General features: G+C 42.7%; 1 protein-coding gene across 1 annotated transcript in view; it reads right to left on the bottom strand.

The window, feature by feature from the left end:
* MAP3K13 (mitogen-activated protein kinase kinase kinase 13) overlaps positions 1–19,485 on the bottom strand; it is a 218,861-nt gene that overhangs the window by 51,912 nt on the left and 147,464 nt on the right. Inside the window, exon 2 of the mRNA XM_006884089.1 lies at positions 2,011–2,570. Within this exon, the coding sequence (XP_006884151.1) occupies positions 2,011–2,485 (475 nt within the window). The 5' untranslated portion in view covers positions 2,486–2,570. The remainder of the gene's footprint in view (positions 1–2,010; positions 2,571–19,485) is intronic.

The raw sequence follows: 19,485 nt of genomic DNA, 5'->3' as shown, positions 1-19,485 counted from the left end.
CATGAATGCTTTGAGCCCAACCATTCTAGGAATTTATCCTAAGGATAGTCAAAGACGTTTATAAATTTAAATGAAAAGATGTTCACTGCAGTGTGGCTTCCAGTCACCAAAAACAGCACACACATTAGTGATCAAGCAATAGGGGACATTCACAGAAACAAGCATCGTCCCACTCAAACACATTGCTATCGAGTGCGAACAGACTCGCAGCTGATCTCCCAGTGGGTTTCTGAGGCTGCTAAATGCCTGAGAGGAGAGTTCTCATCTTTGTCCTGTGGAGCCGCTGGTGAGTCTGAACTGCCAAAGAGGCCTTTCCATGAGCAGCACCGCACCGACAGACATCGTCACCACAGCTCCACAGCCAGCCACTGAAAGTGATCCTGAAGAAGCAGATTTCAGAAATGAGAAACAGTCAGACTATGAAGTGAAAAATACGGTGCAAAAGAGCACCTTTGCATTTTAAAGACGTGTACACACAATGTAAAAACAATATAGAGCAAAAGCATTAACAGTAATTATTCTCTGGAGACTGCATATTAGTGTTTCGATTTCTTTTAAACTTATTTGTATTTTCCAAATTCTCTATTATATTACGTTTGTTATAAAAAGTTCTTTTAAAGAATTGAAGTTAGGGATGTCTAGTGGCAATCTGCAAGGTACGTGGTTTAACTCCAGCAGCTGCTCCGCTGGAGGAGGGGCAATCTCCTCCTGTGCCTGTCAGACCCAATTCAATGGTATATAGCAAGAAAAAAAAATTTGAAGTTATAAAGAACACTAAGCCCATATGTTCTGTTTACTTCAAAAGCCCCACTGGAACTGGAATACATGAATAGCCATGTTACATACTGGTGGGAGCAAAGACCTTATTTTTTTAAAAAGCTGTGGGACCTAGAAATAATAACACAATAAAGCACTTTTCTAATTTAGTTGGGTAGTTTTCCCTTTTCTCTAAATATGAGCCTTTGAAGTGACTGTTGTTATTATGTGCCATCGAGGTGACTAACGGCACAGAGAGAACCAAAGAACAATGGTTCTGAAACTTGCCTATTCTGAGCCAACCCCACCATCTCCAACATGCTTGACCCCACTGCCACAGTTACTGTGCCAATCTATCATGTTGAAGGTCTTCCTGTCCTGCACTGACCTTCATATGACTGCAAGAAAATAATTCCTTTTCATTACAACCTCAGGCAGGCTGCAAACTTCAGAGGCACGGCTGTGTGGCATCTATCAGACTTTGAATGAATCCAGTTTTCCTAAGAGTTTTTATTATAGAACCTAACAGAAAAAAACATTGAACACACACCTATTCAATGATTTATTTATAAGTTACATGTCTGTATGACTATTTTAAGGGGCTCTGGTGGCCTACTGGAAAGAAATTGTACTGCAATCACGAAGGCACACAGTTCAAATCTACTAGCTGCTCCTCCAGAGGAAGATGGGTAATCTCCTCCTGTGCAATATAACTGCCTCTGAAAACTCGCCGGAGGGTCAGCTCTGAGTCAGTTCTGACTCAGTGGTACACAACAACATGATTATGTTAGTGAGGTCTGGTAACCTAGAGGTAAGGACTTGTATTGTCAACCCAAAGGGACGCTGTCCAAATCCTCCAGCTGCTCGGTGGAATGCGGGCAATCTCCTCCCATACAATTGACAGCCTCTGAAAAGCTCACTGGAGGGTCAGCTACGAGTTGGTTCTGACTTGACTGCACATAACATAACACAACTACTTTAAAATATCAAGCCTATCTGAAAATAGATACTTAAACTGGCTGAAGTCTAGATTTTTCTACCTCTATCCCTGTGGATAGTTACATATGTATTCTACTTTTGGATATCAGTGAGATGGACAATAACAAAGGATGGGTTTCTACCAAAACAAAACAACATCCCAAGAAAGATCTACCAAGTGTGACTCTGTTACTCACATATAGAGCTCCCTTGTTCACCACCGATGGGTGGTGTGTTTCCACAGCAAGTATCATCCAGGTCCTTACTCCAGCTTACCTTGCTGCTGCAGTTTGTAATCGGTGGAATATGCCTTCCCAATGATATTCCACACGGGCCGTAAGCATCCAAACAGTCCTTCCAGGAAGCCCCCACTGCCGCTGCCCGACCTGCTGAACTGGATTTTGACGTCCTCAGCGCCATTCGTGTTTTCTCCATCCACAGGGCTGCTGTTCTCCTGAGATACTGCCATCTCTGATTCATCCTGTTCCCGTAACTGAAGGACACTGTTCTCAAACTGGTCCCTGGAATCCTCGCTTACGCTGGTCAGCACTGTTGTGGTGACGGGGCTGCTGAGGGTCTCAATAAGCTCTGTGCGGACCACGCCCTTCTCCTGAAGGTCCTCCAGGAGCTTGGCTGAAGAGCGGTTCCCCATCGGGGGGAGCACATCCTGCAGCACATTGGAGGCTCTGCTTTCACTCGAGGCTAAGTGCTGCGATGAGGAGCAGCTCAGGTGCTCCTGAGGGCTGGCCATCGTGCCATGAGTGGGCCCAAGGTCCTGAGACGGCACTCAGAGGATTATCAGAACACAATTCAGATGCAAGAGAGGGTCCCAAAGCCTGAGGAGAAACAGGAGAACATGAGCGGATGCTTCATTTCGTCATCTACATTATACTGCTGTTTAAAAGAAAAGCATCAAAACAATGATTGTTATTCAACTGTGGTATACAGACACCCACATGCTAAGACACTGTATTACAATGAAAAAAAAAACATGTTGTAGAAGAGTATTTACTAACAGGACAGAATGTTTAAGGCATAGTATAAAAAAAGCAATCTAGGACAATATATACAATATAAGCCCTTAAATATTAAAAATATTCATTTAAAAGAATCCACAAGCACATACTTTAAAAGAAAAGATTGAAAAGATATATCCACAGTTATTTTAGATGGCTAGATTTTTGGTGGTTACATCTGGATTAGATCTGTCTTGGAAAAAGTGTAGCCAGAATGCTTCTTAGAAGTGAAGAGGGGTGAGGATGGACAGGGGTGTAATCACAGGGTCGCACAATCTGAAGGGTAGAGAGAAGGGTGGGTGAAGGAAGTGGGAATGATTCGGTGTGAAAAACAATGTAGATGCACTTTGTAAGCAAACCAGTATACAAGTTTTATCAATTTTTTTTAAGCAAAAACAAAAAGAAGTGAAGATGGTAAGATTTCATCAAACACACCTTAGGCAAGTTACCATAAGAGGCGAGTCTTAGGAGGAGGGTATCATTGTTGGTGCAGTAGAGGATCAAAGAGTAAGAACCTCACTGAGTTGGCTTCAGCAATGAGCTCAAACATGGCAGTGGCTATAAGGGTGGGATGGGCCAGCACAATGGTTTGTTCTGTTGTGTGTCGAGCCAGAACCACTTTGCAGCTCTGACAACAACATTCAGGAAAGGTTCTTAGTGCTGGAAGTCTTAGGGGGCAGTTCTACTCCATCTAACTGGATCACTATAAGTCAAAGTCAACTCAATGACCAGAAGTGTTATTTTTGTACTTCCCAAGGTAATTAATTCTATGCAGCCCACATAATCTGCATTTTTCATAGTTAGAAAAATTTTCCCTCCCCACAGGAAAATGAAATTGTTTTGATATACAGACTTCAAAAATTGCATCCTATATTGTTATAGGTTGCAAAGTCTCTTCACTTTAGTGTTACATCCACTGGGGTATTACTTAGTTTTCTAAGTTAGTCATTAGATGATGTGGGTACATGTCTTGTGTATATGGCAATGCAACCTCCTGAGATACAAAATTTGTATTACCAAATAAATGGCCACACAACTAAGCTCACCCTCTTTAGGTTTGCTTTCTGCTTCCGGTTTCTCAGGACCATCTATCCTTTAAAAAATAAGAACATGAAGTTGTTCTAGATTGGATCTACCAAGCAGAAAAAAAAATCTAAAGTTATCTCTCTTAACAAATTTGCTGTCTTGGCAAATCTTGCTTTAGTAATTTTTTTTCCTTCCCTCTGTATTGAGCGTTGAGAATGCCAGGGCGTTCTGGTGGCACAGTCCATAGGGTGTGGTGCTGTTATCCCAAAGGCAGTACCACTCTGGTGGTTCAGATCCACACAGTGGCTCCACAGGAGAGAGATGATGAGCCATCTCCCATGTGACTTGTAACTTCCCAAAAACCCACTGGAGGGTCAGCTGTGTCCATTCTGACTTAATGGCAATGAGTTTGAGTTTTGGGTTTTAGAATGCTCCAGTTCAGGATACAAAGATGACTTCACTTTACAGAAGGGGCAAAAGACACCCCAATAGAGATCTAAAGTACAGTGTATACAATAAACCAGGCAGACGCTCTTGGCACAGAGACGGAAGGGTACTTCAGGGGCAGCTGCCATAACACAGAGACTTCCAATCATCTGAAGGACATACAAGAGCCCATCAGGAATAGAAAAGAGTGAAAGAAAAGGCAGAGCGTCTAATAGAGGCAGGAGAAGCATAAACAAGGGCATAGAGGGATGAAAGAGGACAGAAGCGTGGAGAACCTAATATGAAACTGAGAGTCTGCCATGACTACAATGTCTTGTATGTGTGCTTTAATCTCTCCAGGACAAAAGAAAACAAAACTATCCAATTTGTAGATTATTGTCCAATTTCCCTGGTGGAAATACTCCTCTTATGGCCAAGTTTCAAGCTAATAACAAGTTAGCAACCTGTTTGCAAAGTTTCTAAATATTTAACAATTCCCTCTGGCGAACATCAACTTTAGTATATCATTATCTCAGTTAGTGCTTTCCATTATCTATTTCCATTGCCCCCAGTTTACCAAGAATTACACAAAGAATTCAAATTAAGGTCATTTATTGAGTAATTAATGGGCCCGGGTGTTGCAGTGGTTAAGTTCTCAGTTGTCTACCAAAAAGTTGGCTGTTCAAATCCACCAGCTATTCCATGAGAAAAAGATCCCCAGTCTCCTTCAGTAAAGATTTACAGCCTTTGAAACTGTATGGGGCAATTCAACTGCGTTCCCAAGGCTTACACTGAATTGGAATCAACATTTTTTTGTTATCGTTCCTTGAGCAATTGGTAGAGCAGGAATGAAATTCTAGCTCAAATCCAGATTCCTAAATTATCTTATTCTTAGTGACACAATGGCATATTTCTTCACATTCTTAGAATATCTTCCAAGTTCAAAAGTTCTTTTATCTGTAATCATTTGAACTAAGCATTTGAGCTTCTGTGTTAGGAAATCAGAGCATGGAATGGTTAGCCTTATTTCTACCAGAAGGAAACTAGTGGTTAAGTAATCAGCCAGAGGTCTCAGAGCCAGGCTCTTTTCCTCACAGCAAAAAGTCTTTCATACAATCACTCCCATGCACTTATTTTAGGAAATCTATCACCATTGGACCTTGCCCATCATTACCCAATCTTTTCAAATCCCTGCAGGACCATTCCTATTTCTAAACATGATATAAATGAAGAATAGTGTGAAACATATATATGAATTTTGTGAGCAAATCAATATAAAACAAAACAAACAAAAAAGTCTTTCTTGGGTATAGTTCCTATCCTGAAACTTACAAAGGACTGCAGGAGCTAATAATTACATTTTGAGGGTATCATAACAACTGTTGCCCCCAGCCCAGCAATGTGCCTTCTTCTGTGAAGAAGAAAAATAATAATCCATGAAAGATGAGAATTAAAGAGGGCAGAGTTAACGAACACATAATGAACAAGAGGCAGGACTTAGATGGACCTTGGAAAGAAGATAGACGTGTTTGAAATTGACAAAGAAAGTCAGGGAGGAATAAGCAGGGAATGTGCAAAAGGGCTGGTAACCCAGAAACAATGAAATAGCCAGCTATGGTGGGGCCCAGTATGTAATGCAGGCAACTTAGCATAAGGGAATAGGCAAGTGAGTGTCCATTTAAACAAACCAGAGTGATGACTTTAGCTGGAAAGGTTAGGTAATATGTTGTTGTTGTTGTTGTTATGTGCCGTCGAGTCATTTGCGACTCATAGCGACCCTACGCACAACAGACCCTAAACCCTGCCCTATCCTGCGCCAACCGCACCGTCTGACACACCCATCCCGATTACCCCAGTCACCGATTCAATCCATCTCATAGAGGGTCTTCCCCTCCTGCGCCGTCCCTCCACCCTCCCAAGCATGATGTCCCTCTCCAAGGACCCGTCCCTCCTGGCAACATGTCCAAAATATGTCAGACGAAGCCCCAGAATCCTTGCCTCCAAGGAGTAGCTTGGTTTAATCCTCTCCAAGATGAATCTGTTTTCCTGGCAGTCCATGGTACATTCAGTACTCTTGAGGGACTTAAAATACCGGGATATGAAAAAAAACAACCCAAAGGCTGAGAAGGAGCTTGAAAATATAAAATAGGAAAGAAAAGCGGGGGGGAAGCTAGAACTTTTTATTAAAGTGCTGACTTATTGCTGACTTGACCCCCACCCTTATGCCATTCCCTCTATCCTGGTCTCTTCTGTGTTCATTTTGAAGTCATATTTTGCCTTTAAAAAAAATCTCCTGCCACAAACTTGCATTTTCTTTGGCCTTTGGCCTTTCTGACCTTGCTGTGCCTGACTGCTTTTAGGACTGCTGACTCGGAACTATGTGACCTGGCCACTGGCTCGGCAGTCACCTCCAGTCTGCCCTCGCCCTGGCATGCCTAGTTATCCTATATGGCACAGGGCAAAGCTATGCTAGCGCAGAGCAGCTGACACCAACCGCGAGGACCATGAGAATACACAGAGGTATGTGTGAATTTGAGCCAAGCACCATTTGTGAAGTTTTTCCTTTTCAAATCAAACGGCAGGACTTCATAGTAATTCCTGGTGGATTTTAGGTTTTGTTACTTTTGTCCTGAGTTTCTCTGTCTGATGACATCATATTGGAATGAGTTCAAACACAAAAAGTTAGAAACGTGTGCTTCCTAATGTCTTTCTATCCCCAAAGGACAGCTGTGGTTAGCTGCTGCAGAGTCAGCCTCTGACTTGTAGCAACCCCATGGACAGTGGAAAGAAATGCAAGCTGACCCAATGCCACCCCCATGAGAGGTTATGAACTGGACTGTTGTCACTGCTGTGTTTTCATTGGCTGATTTCTGGAAATAGATCAGCTGGCCTTTCTTCCTAGTTCTTCGTCCGCTGGTTCCACTGAAACCTGCTCACATCACAGAAACACACAGGCCTCCACTGACAGAGGGATGGTAGCTGCACGAGAAGTTCACTGGCTGAAAAGTGCACCCAGGTCCTGCCGTGCACATGACCAGGATCCACCACTGAATCATCAGTGACTGAGTCCAAAAGGTTAAGGGTTGCGTAAACAACGTATAGTGAAGCTGTTCTAGTTGGCACTGGCAATGAGTCTAGAAAGAGAATTTTAGTATCATTACCACTTTCAATTTGACGAGCTCTGATGGCCTAGTGGTAAGAATTTGCGCTGCAATCCGAAAGGCAAGTAGTTCAATTCCGCCAGCTGCTCAGTAGGAGAAGGACGGGCAATCTTCTCCCAGGCGATTAAGTGCCTCTGAAAACCTGCTGGAGGGTCTGCTATGGGTTGGTTCTGACTCGATGGTACACCACCACCACAACAAGAAGGAATAAACAGAACCTTCAAGGACTACAGTTCAACCCACTTGTTTTACAGATGAGCAAATCAAATCCCCAAGAGATCACCAACTTGCAAAAGAAAAGACCTGGTCAGTGCAGAGCTGGAGTGAACCTGACTTCTTTAGCCTACACTCTTTGTACTAGTCCAGTTTTCATTTCAACATGCAGAAACTAAGAGCAATGACTTCTTGACCACTGAGGACAAACAGTGTAAGAATTCAGAGGTTTACTCGAGACGTGCCAGAGCTGTTCCCCAGGGCAGCACAAGCCACCACCTGGAGTGTGACCCTGAATGGATCCACGGGGTGTGGGAGGTGCCCCAGGGACTGGTGAGTCAGCACAGATCTGGGAGTGGGATGACACCAGGCAGCCTTCAAGGTGTGTGTAAAGATGTGGAGTCAGGCAGGCCTCCCTCGTGCTTATCAAGAATATAAAGTCCAATTGCAACCAACAAAAGCAGAGCAATCCAGCGGCATAAGAACAAAGGGAGAGAAAAGTCATCACCATGACTATATCCAAATCCGTTTGGAGCTGACACTCCATTTAAGAAGCGTGTAGGAGGGCTCGAGACACTGAACTTGTACCTGTGTTTGTGTGTACACCCACGTGCCACCAGCGCACAGTGAGGAGGTGGAGGATGAAGGCTGGGGGAGCATAGGAGTCCTGCTACCTCTGCCTCTGTCTTCTGCTTCTCAGTCCCTCCCTCCCCGACCAGATGTGCCTCAGCTGCCTTCCTTCCTGGGCATGGAATGATGGTTTTTTAAAAAAAAATTTTTTAGTTCCTGAGAAAACAAAGGTAATTGTTTGGCAGGAGGGGATAGAAAGGTAATAAGGCAAGAGTGTCAAAATTTGAGAGTCAAACGGGAAATGACAAGGAATGGCAGAGCAATGAAGAGCAAGATAACGGGCTAAGGTGGAATGTTACTCTCATCTATGAGAAACAGCCTGGGAAGGTGGGGATGTACCAAGCCCAGCCAGTCTCCCAGAAACTTTGTGTGCCAGCAGCAAGTGGCCAGTCTCTGTGGTACCCTAAGTTCTGACCTGTGGCTACCAATGTGACATTTTCCTACTGCCCCTTTACAATGCCAACTGCAGAACTCTTCACTTCTGACTTGGTTACAAGTTCAGAGTTCGCTCTCCCCTTCCAGGATGACAAGCCATATGTTCTGGGTTCCTTAAATCCCTCAGTTCTGATCTACTGACTCCCCATCCTCCGTTGGGTTTAATCATGAAAGAAAACTACTCAAAGAAATCAAAGAAAATACTATACTTACAATGATAGTTTTAAACAGCAAAAAAGGTTCAAAGGAAGAGATGGATAGGATGAGGTGTGGTAGAGCCTGCAGTGCAGAGTGTCTTACTCCACAAGGCTACATGCTCTGCTCACCATGTGCTGATGCCTATCACCACCCGGGGAACCCAGGGAGCTGCCTCCAGAGCCTCCACTGGAAGTCTCCCTGCATAACTAAAACCCTGGTCTCTCTCCCCTAGGGGTTTCCTATCATGAGGCGATCAGGAGGTTGTTATTACATGGTGGGCCTTTTCTAGCTGGGCCAGCCGCCACCCAAGAGGCAATTTCTGAGCATAAACCTGTTAGGTTAGGTACAGTCTGGAGCCCTCATCAAAAACTCTTAGGATTGCTGGGGAAATTCCAAGGTTTGGGAGGTTACCACTCAGGAACTAAGGACAAGGAGCAAATTCTGAGGGTGACGTTTATGTAAACGCCTCGGCAAGTCTAGAGGTAAGGTGATACCGCAAGTCTAGAGGTAAGGTGATACCGCCAATAGCAAGGTGGTGGGTATTCCCATTTCTGCCTGAGGTAAACCTCCCCTGACCTGGGAATTCTGAAGCCCAAGAGTGTAAAATCAGTAGTGAAGAGGCGGAAACAGCAGCAGCTGCCAATTCACTTGGGCACTGCCAAGTTCAGGAGATTACACTGGCTTCCTGCCAAGATCCCAGAAAGACGAGCGGCAGAGAGAAATATGGCCAAATGGCCCCAGAATTGTGCCCTTATTATACTGATTGTTCCACTTTGCTTATAAAGAATAATTTTATAATGCTCAGATTTTGAATTTTAATCACAGAGAGGAGTATTGTTAAAGAAAAGATTTTGGAAAATGTGGTTCCTCGAAGTTTTCAGTACAACTAAGATTGAATAAAAATTTTAATTTGTGTTATTATTTTGAGATTTATTGACTATTTGCTGACTGGCATGCAGAGCTCTTCTCCATCTGTCTTGCTCTCTGGCTTTTCTTGCCTATTCCTTAAAGTAAGTACATACCATCTTGAACTTATGGTGGTTGTTTTTAGGTGCCATTGAGTATGACTCAGAGTGACTTTATGAACAACAGATCTGAACACTGTCCTATCCTGTGCCATCCTCATCGTCTCTGACATACTTGAGCCCATTGCAGCAGTCACGGTGTCAATCCATCTCACTGAGGGTGTTCCTCTCTTTCGCTGAAACCCCACCTTCCCAAGCATGAGGTCCGTTTCCAAGGAATAGCCTCTCCTAAGAACATACCTAAAACATATGAGATAAAACTTCATCATCTTTGATTTCAAGGAGCACTTTAGCTGCACTTTCTCTAAGACAGATCTGTTCTTATGAAATGAAGAAGAGTCCATGGGATGTTCAGTGTTCTTCTCCAGCACCACAACTCAAAGGCATCAATTCTTCTTGTCATTTTTATTCACTGTCTAGCTCTCAGTTGCATAGCAAGTGATGGAAAAGATCATGGCCCAAGTCTGGGACACCTTAGTCTTCAAACTGGCATCACTAACCGTCAGTAATTTAGAGAGGTTACTGCTAGCACACTTTCACAACGCAATACTGTCTAGATTTCCTGACTGCTGGTACAATGGGGTTGATCCAAGTAAGATGAAATCGTTGACAATTTCAATCTTCTCTCCATCTGTCATGATGTTGCCTACCGGTTCCATGGTGAGGATATTTACGTTCTTGATGTGGAAATGTAACCAATATTGAAGGCTGTAGTCTTTGATCTTCTGCAGCAAGCACTTCAATTATACCTCACTTTCAGCAAAATTTAGAGAACTAACCAGAAGCTCTTGCTAGTTCTTTTAAAACTAATGAAGTGGTTGAAACCCATGGAGATGTGTGAGGAACCTTACCTAGAGATAACTGAAGGAAACAGGACTTGCCTGGATCCCAGTTCAGAGGTAGATCCCAGTTCAGAGGTGACAGGCTTCTCCCTAGCACCATCATTGTTGTCACTTGCCAGCTAATTGGCTACGACTCACAATGACCCCAGAAACAGTAGATCTGACTCTTGCCCTTTCATGCACCATCTTCACAATCTCTATTATGCTCAGTTGAGCCCCCTTATTCTAGTCACTGTGTCAACTCATTTCCTTAAGGGTCTTCCTCCCTTTCTCTGACTCCCCACCTTTCCCTGTATGATGTCTTTTCCCCAAGAACTAGCCCTTCTGACAACATGTCAAAAATGTGCGTGGTGCAATCTCACTACCTTTGCCTCTAACAAAGAACCTGACAATGTCCTTAACCCAGGACAGATCTGTTTGTTCTTTCGGTAGCCCATAGGATACTCAATACTCTTCTCCAACATCACAATTCAAGGCCTCAATTCTTCTATGATATTCTTGGTTTATTGTTTACATTTCAGATGCACAGGAAACAATGGGAATTAGCATGGTTACATCAGGTGCACCTCACTCTTTAAAAATGACGTACTAGGTCCGTGATAGCAGATTTCCTCCATGCAACAAGTCTTCAGATTTCTTGACCATGGGTGTCAATTGTGGATCCAAGTGAAATGAAATCGGTCACAACTTCAATCTTTTCTCCATCTCTCATGATGTTATTTCAGGGTCCAGTGGTGAGGAGTTTTGTTTTCTTGATACTGAGATGTTGTATTGACTTTGTACCAAAGTCCCAGAAAGACAAGTAGGAGGGCTAATGGGGTTTATTATGTTTCCATTTTGCTAATAGAGAATAATTTAAAAATGCTCAGATTTTGAATTATTTTCCTAGAGTCGGCAACATGAATTTGGATTGGTGGCCTAGTGGTAAGAAGCTGTCCTGCAATCACAAAGGCATGCAGTTTGAATCCACCAGATGCTCTGTGGGAGAAGGACGAACGGAATGTACTGCTGCTGAAAACCTGGAGGGTGAGCTTTGCCTCGGGCCCGACTCAACAGCACACAATAGTAACAAGCAGCCTCCTAAATGGGAGCTCACATGGCGAAGTCGAAAGCAGCAGGGCTGCCAACCCAGAGGTGGGGCCTCTCTGTCAGTTCAAATCCACTAGTGCTCTTGTGGGAGAAAGACTGGCAACTCCTGTGTGACACAGAGCCGTAGGAAAACCGTGGAGGGTGAGCTGTGAGGGGGTCCCGGCTCCACGGGAATGAGTAAGTGAGCGGGCAAAACTAAACAGTAAGAGAAGAAATTTGAAAATGGGGGTTGTTGTTGTTTGTTCTCAGAGTACAAGTCTGCAACTTGGATTCTGATTTGAAATTTTTAAAAACTTGGATAACTTTTTCATATTACAAACCTTCAACTAGATTGTTCAAATCAGAAACCTGGAGTTTAGCCTCTTGTCTGAAAGCAGTTTACCAAAAATTCCCATTTGGAAGGGACAGTACTGTCCTTCATCAACCAAATCCCTCACCTCATTTATCTTCTTCACACCATTTCATTTAATAATCATGTATTCTTCAGGGTCTTCCATGGAGCTGTGTTTTGTGTTTGTTTTTTTCTTCTTATGTACCGTCGAGTCAGATCCGACGAGATTTCCCCTCCTTCTCCAGTGAAGCATCTTGTGGATTCGAACCACATGCCTTCAGGATTGCAGTGCAGCTTCTTGCCACTAGGCCACCAGAGCTCTCTTGTAGCTGTATTTTTGGTTAAGACTATGAATATCTGATAATACCAGAGTATGTTGGAGTTGACACTATTTATTGCAATGTTGTGATGTGTGATATTGTGGTGCTATAAAACCTGCTGGAGGGTCTGCTATGAGTTGGTTCCAATTCTACGGTACACAACAACAACAACCACCATTTATACCTACAGTTGGAGGAAATGGAGAGGAAGAATACTCAGTATTTCTCAAATTGAAAGCAGTGAAGAAAAACATTTTCAAGCCTTAAGTTTCAATTGTGAAGGATTCTATGAGCAAAATATTGAATGATACAGAAAGCATCAAAAGAAGATAGACAGAATATACAGTCACTGTAACTAAAAGAATTGGGTGATGCTCAATTATTTCAGGAGGTAGCATACAATCAAGAACCAATCAGGCAGAAGGAAGAAGCTCCAGCTGTGCTGAAGGCACTAATGAAAAAGAAGGTTCCAGGAAAGGACAGAATAACAATGGGACAGTTTCAACAAACGGATATGGTGCTGGAGGTACTCACAGGTCTATGTCAAGAAATCTGCAAGACAGCTATCTGGGCGATTAAACCAGGAAGAGATTTCTATTTGTGTCCATTACCGAGAAAAGTAATTGAACAGAATGGGGACATTATACAACGGTGTCATTAACATCAAACACAAGTAAAATTCTGAAGACAAATTAAAAATTGCTGGAGCAATATATTGACTGGAAACTACCAGAAATTCAAAATGGATTCAGAAGAGAATATGGAACAAGGGATATCATTGTTGAATATTAGATCTTGTCTGAAAACAGAGAATACCAGAAAGATACGTGCATTTTATTCACTATATAAAGGCATTCAATAGTGTAGATCATATTAAATAATGAATAATATTGTGAAGAATGGGAATTCCAGAACACTTAATTGTGCTTTTGCACAACGTGTATATAGAACGAGTGGTCATTTAAATACAACAGGGGGCTATTATATGATTTAAAATAGGAAGGATGTGGGTCTGTGCTATATAATTTCACTGTACTTATTCAATCTGCATGTTGTTGTTGTTATATACCAACGCTATGTACAATGGCTCTGAACCCTGCTCTGTCCTGAGCCAACCTCACGGTTTCTGACATACCTATGTTCATGACCCCAGACATTAAGTCAATCCATCTTATCCAGGGTCATCTTCTCTTATGCTGTCCCTCCACCTTCCCAAGTATGATAATCCTCTACAAAGAGGTCCCTCCTTGCAATATGCCCAAAGTATGTCAGACGAAGCTTCAAAATCTTTGCTCTCCAAGGAGCAGCTTTGTTTCACCCTCTCCCGGGTGAGCCAGTTTGTTCTCCTAGCAGTCCATGGTTGCTGTTGTTGTTGTTATGTGCCGTTGAGTCACTTGCGACTCATAGTGACCCTATGTACAACAGCCCTAAACTCCACTCTGTCCTGTGCCAATTGCACCATCTCCGACACACCCATCCCACTTGCCCCAGTCACTGAATCAATCCACTTCATGGAGGGCCTTCCCCTCCTGCGCTGTCCCTCCACCCTACCAAGCATGATGTTCCTCTCCAAGGACTGGACCCTCCTTACAACATGTCCAAAATATGTCAGATGGAGCCTCAGAATCCTTGCCTCCAAGGAGCCGCCTGGTTTAACCCTTTCCAGGATGAATCTGTTTGTTTTCCTAGCAGTCCATGGTACCCTCAATACTCTTCTCCAGCACCACAGCTCAAAAGCATCAATTCTCCTTCTATCCTCCTTAGTCATTGTCCAGCTCTCTGATGCATAACAAGTGATTGCAAAGACCATGGCCTGTATCACACGCACCTTTGTCTCCAGAGACACCACTGCTCTTCAGTACTTTGGAGAGGTCCCTAACAGCAGACTTTCCCATCGCAATATGTCTTTTAATTTCCTGGCTACTGGTGCCGAGAGTGTTGACTGTGGAGCCAAGCAAACTAAAGCTGTGTACAATCCCAATCTCTTCACCATCCATCCTGATGCTGCCAATTGGCCCAGTGGTAAGAATCTTTGTCTTCTTGATATTGAGCCTCAATCCATATGGGAGGCTGCAGTCCTTGACCCTCTGCAGCATAGTGCTTCAGGTCCTCCTCACTTTCCGCAAGAAGGGTTTTGTCATCTGCATATCGCAGATTGTTGATAGATCTTCCACCAATATACTCAATATTCCTCTCTAGCACCACAACTTAAAGGCATCAATTCTTCTTCTATCATCCTTAGTCATTGTCCAGCTCTCTGATGTATAGCAAGTAATTGCACAGACCACTGGCGTGAATCAGGCACACTTGAGGCTCTATACAGACACTATTGCTCTTCAGTACTCTGGAGAGGTCCCCTGACAGCAGATTTCCCCCAAAGCAATTCGTCTTAATTTCCTGGATGCTGGTACCAAGAGTGCTATCGTGGAACGAAGCAAACTAAAGCTGTTAACAATCTCAATCTCTTCACCTATAAAGATACTGCCAATTGGTTCAGTGGTGAATTTTTGTCTTCTTGAAGCTGAGCTTCAATCCATATTGAAGGTTGCAGTCCTTGACCTTCTGCAGAAAATGCCTCAGGTCCTCCTCAGTTTCAGCAAACAAGGTTGTGTCATTTGCATAATGCAGGCTACTGAGGAGTCTTCCTTCAATACTGATGTCACATTCCTCCTCATAAAGTCCAGCCTCCTGCATGATCTGTTCTACATATAGATTGAAAAGGTATGGAGACAGGATGCATCACTGACACAACCTTTGCTGATCTTGAACCAGGCAGGGTTTCCTTGCTCTGTTCTGACAACTGTCTCCTGGTCCAAGTATAAGTTTCGCAGAAGCACAATCAAGTGTTCTGGGATTCACATTCTTCCCAGAGTTAGCCACAGTTTGGTGTGATCCACACAATTAAAAGTCTTTGCATAGTCAATGAAACACACAGATAGACATTCCTTTGGTACTCTCTGCTTTCAGCTAAAATCCACATAGCCATGGCTATAATATCCCTAGTGCCATACCCTTTTCTAAATGCAGTCTGAACATCTGGCAGTTCTCTGCTGATGTGCTGTTCCAGTCATTTTTAAATAATTTTCAGCAGGATCCTGCTTGCATGTGATATTAATGATAATGTTTGATAATTTTCACACTCTGTCAGATTGCCTTTATTTTGGAATGGGAGCAAATTTGGATCTCTTCCAGTCAAAGAGCCAGATAGTTGTGCTCCAGATTTGTCACAACTTAGTGAGCATGTCCACGGCAGCGTCTTGTTTGTTGAAATATGTCAATTGGTATTCCATAAATTCCCTGGGCCTTGTTTTTTGCCTATTCCTTCAGAACAGTTTACACTTCTTCCTTCATCATCATAGGCTCTTGATCATATTTTGTTTCATGAAATTCTTCTGTTAGCCAATTATTTTGGTATTGTGACTCTGTGTATTCCTTTCATTTTGTTTTGATGCTTCCTGGGTTATTCAACATTCTGCCCACAGCATACTTAAGTACTACAACTCAAGGCTTTAATTTGTTCTTTAGTTCTTTCAGCTTAAGAAATGCAGAGTGAGTTCATCCCTTTTGATTTTTCAACTTCAGCTCTTTGCACATTTTATTATAATATTTTGCTTTGTCTTCCAGTGATGCCCTTTGAAATCTTCTGTTCAGCAACTTAACATCTTGATTCCTTCCCTTTGCTTTCGCTTCTTGGTGCTCTAGTGCAATATCCCTTATGACATCCATTGTGGCCTTTTCTTCTTCCTCCATCTTCGTAATGCCCTTTTACATTCTTCATGGATGATATTCTTGATATCCTCCCACTGCTCCTCTGGTCTTCGCTCATTAGTATTCGGGGCTCCAAACCGGTTCCCGAGATGGTCTTTAAATTCAGGAAGGATAGATGCAAGGTCAAGCTTTGGATACTAAGCAAATATCTTTAATCTGCACACTGAGCAAAGAGTACAAGAAGTTCGATTATATGAAAAAGAATATGGCATCAAAATTGCAGGAAAACTCCTTAATAATCTGCAATATACAAAGGACACAATCTTGTTTGCTAAAAACAAAGAAGACTTGACACATTTACTGATGAAGATCAAAGCCTTTGTATGGATTATAACTCAACATCAAAAGCCACAAATCTTCACAACTGGACCAATATGAGGTATCATGATAAATGAAGAAAAGACTGAAGTTGTCAAGGATTTACTTTTACTAAAGACCAAAATTTATGCTCCTCATTATGCTGTTGGAAGCAGGTGTGGCATTTACTTCCTAAACAATATGCCTCCAAACACTCTATGAACTTTGATAAATGTTGATAGTTGTAGAGGGCTTCAGGCCTTTTGTTCATATGGTCACTATGAGTTGTGCTCGACTCAAAGGCAATCAGCAACAACATTACGCTGAGAGAACTAACTCAGGCCCACAGGGACAAACATTGTATAAAACCATTACTGTAGAATGAGTATGAAGATCCAAGGTGGGAGGTGGCGGGGTGGAAGCAGAGGGGTGAAGATGTGCTGGGGCAGGAATTAATCATAGGGCTGTATGATTTGATAGGTGGGGGGTGTGAGAGAAATGGGAAGAATCTGGTCTGAAAAACAATGTATTTGAATTTTGTAAATAAACTAGTATAAAAAAATATTAATGGTCATGAAAGCAGTAGTCAAGAAATAAAATGATGTACTGTATTCAGCAAATCTGCTGCCAAGGATTTTTTTTATTTACTTTTAAAGAAATGTAAATTTTTTAAAATTAATTTTAATGGAATTTAACAGAGACTTAGGGTTTCCAGTCATTCATTGTTGCACTTTTCTCCCTGCCCACCCTAATTCAATCTTCTCCTTGGAAAGTAAAAGAAAAACTCTTTCATTGTTATATAATCCCTTCCCCTAAGTCCACTCCATTGTGCAGCCTTCATTCTGGACTCCTGTCATGACAATAATATCCATTCATATAACCCTTTTAAACAGTTCTCTCTCTCATCTGTTTCAATGCAGTATATATCATTCCTTCCCTCCTTCTCTGCCTTTCCTCAACCCCGATGTCAGTCCTGTTTTACAACAGTGGCCCTATGCAATATTTATCCTTTAGTGATGGAGATAGTGCACTCAATATAATGTCCTGCAGGGTCACCCATTTTGTATAATATTTCATGAGTTCCTTGTTTTTCAATGCAGCATTGTACTCCATTGGGTAGATATACCAGAGCTTCTCTATCCATTTGGTTTTTGATGGACACTTGGGTTGTTTCCAGCTCTTTCCTATTGCGAACAAAGTCTCAATAAACATGGGTGTGCATATATCTGCTTGAGTGGTGGTTATGGTTTCTTTAGCATAAATTCCTAGTAGTGGAATTGCTGGGTCATATGGTATATCTACTTGCAATTTTTTTAGAAAGTGCCATACTGCCTTCCATAGTGGTTGCTCCATTCTACACTACCACCAACAGTGGATAAGGGTTCCAGTTTCTCTGCAATCTCGCCAGCATTTGATGTTTGCTGTTCTGTTAAATTTTGCTATTCTTACTGGGGTGAGATGATATCTCATAATTGTTTTGACAAAGACCTTTTTAAAGTGTCCAACAGCAAGGTGTGCCCAATCCAAACTATGGCATTTTCAATGGCTTCATATGCCTGTGAAATGTGGACAAATGAGTGAGGAAGACTGAAGAACTGAGGCCTTTCAACTGTGGTGTTAGCTGGGAATCCCAAACATTCATGGACTGCCGGAAAAGCAAGTGAATCTGTATGGGAACAAGTGCTATGAGAATGTTCCTTAGAAGTGAAGATGGTGAGGCTTTGCCTCTTACACTTGGACATGTCAGCAGGAGGAATGAGTCACTGGAGAACACTGTGTGTGGTAAAGTAGAGGGTGTAAGTAAAAAGAAGACCTTCAAACACACAGTGCCTCATCAAGCACAGTAACAACCGTGAGGGTGGCCCAGGACCACGCAGGGGTTCGTTCTCCACTACACAAGAATCTTCATGAACTGGAGCCAACTCAGAGGCATTAAACAAAATTGGAGCCAAAGGTCCCAAGGTGGTGCCAATGGTTTGCACTGAACTTCTAAAAGTTGATGGTTCCAATCCACCCAGTGGTGCTGCTGGAAAAGGTCTAGAGATCTGCTTCCCTAAAGATTGTTGCTATTGAGTTAGAACTGACCCAAAGCTGACCCCTCAGGTGGGTTTTCAGAAGCAGTTAATCGCATGGAAGGAGACTGCCCATCCTTCTCCCATGGAGCAGCTGGGGGCCTAAAGATTACAACCAAGAAAAACATATGAGCCAGCTCTGCTCTGCATGTAACACATGGGCTAGTAAGAGAACTCAGTGACAATGAACTTAGTAGGAGGGAAAGAGAAACCACAAGAAAGTTAGTGCTCTGTGGTGACAACAGATTATGAATTACACTCAGGATGTTAAACCCAGCCAGTACCAATTTATGGCACCCTCCACTGGGCTCCTGAGGCTGGAAATCTTTTAGGAGGTTGTGTTATTCACTCAAGGAAATAACTCTAGGAAAAGCTTACTTGTACTTTAAGCAAAAGAGCAGTTCAACTTAACAGGACCGTTTCAGCCCTGCGTTCCCAAAAGAGATTGTGGAATGTGCTTGCCTAGAGACCTGCCAGTTTCCACATCATGTTAGGCGCTGTGTCTTTCAGAGGACACTCGCTCATGTGTCACTGTCTTTCTGCAGGCACACTCTGGCAAGGCCACTCTGTCGTCCAGGAGCTCGTCTCCCCCTCTGTAGGAAGATTCCCTCCTCAGCGCAAAGTCCACAGTGGTTTGTGTATCCAGGACTACTGAAACTTGTACAATAACAATTACTCACAAAATCAGAAAACCACAAAACGTAATCCTCAATTCATTTAGCACTCTAGTGCTCTGTGAGGTCGAGAGGCAGGCTGGGGTCAGATATGAATTCTGTGGACAAATGACTTATTTCTGTATCTTGGTTTCCTTAATTCAAAACCGGGACCATGAGCACTCTTTTATATTATAAGGTTGTAATGAGACTAAATGCTTTCATACTTGCAGATGGTTAACATATTAC

This window comes from Elephantulus edwardii, unplaced genomic scaffold, assembly GCF_000299155.1.
Source record: "Elephantulus edwardii isolate Elephantulus edwardi_28Jun2011 unplaced genomic scaffold, EleEdw1.0 scaffold00031, whole genome shotgun sequence".
In the NCBI taxonomy this organism is placed as follows: domain Eukaryota; kingdom Metazoa; phylum Chordata; class Mammalia; order Macroscelidea; family Macroscelididae; genus Elephantulus; species Elephantulus edwardii.
Note: the sequence above shows the minus strand (reverse complement) of the source record. Positions and strands in the feature narration are given on the sequence as shown.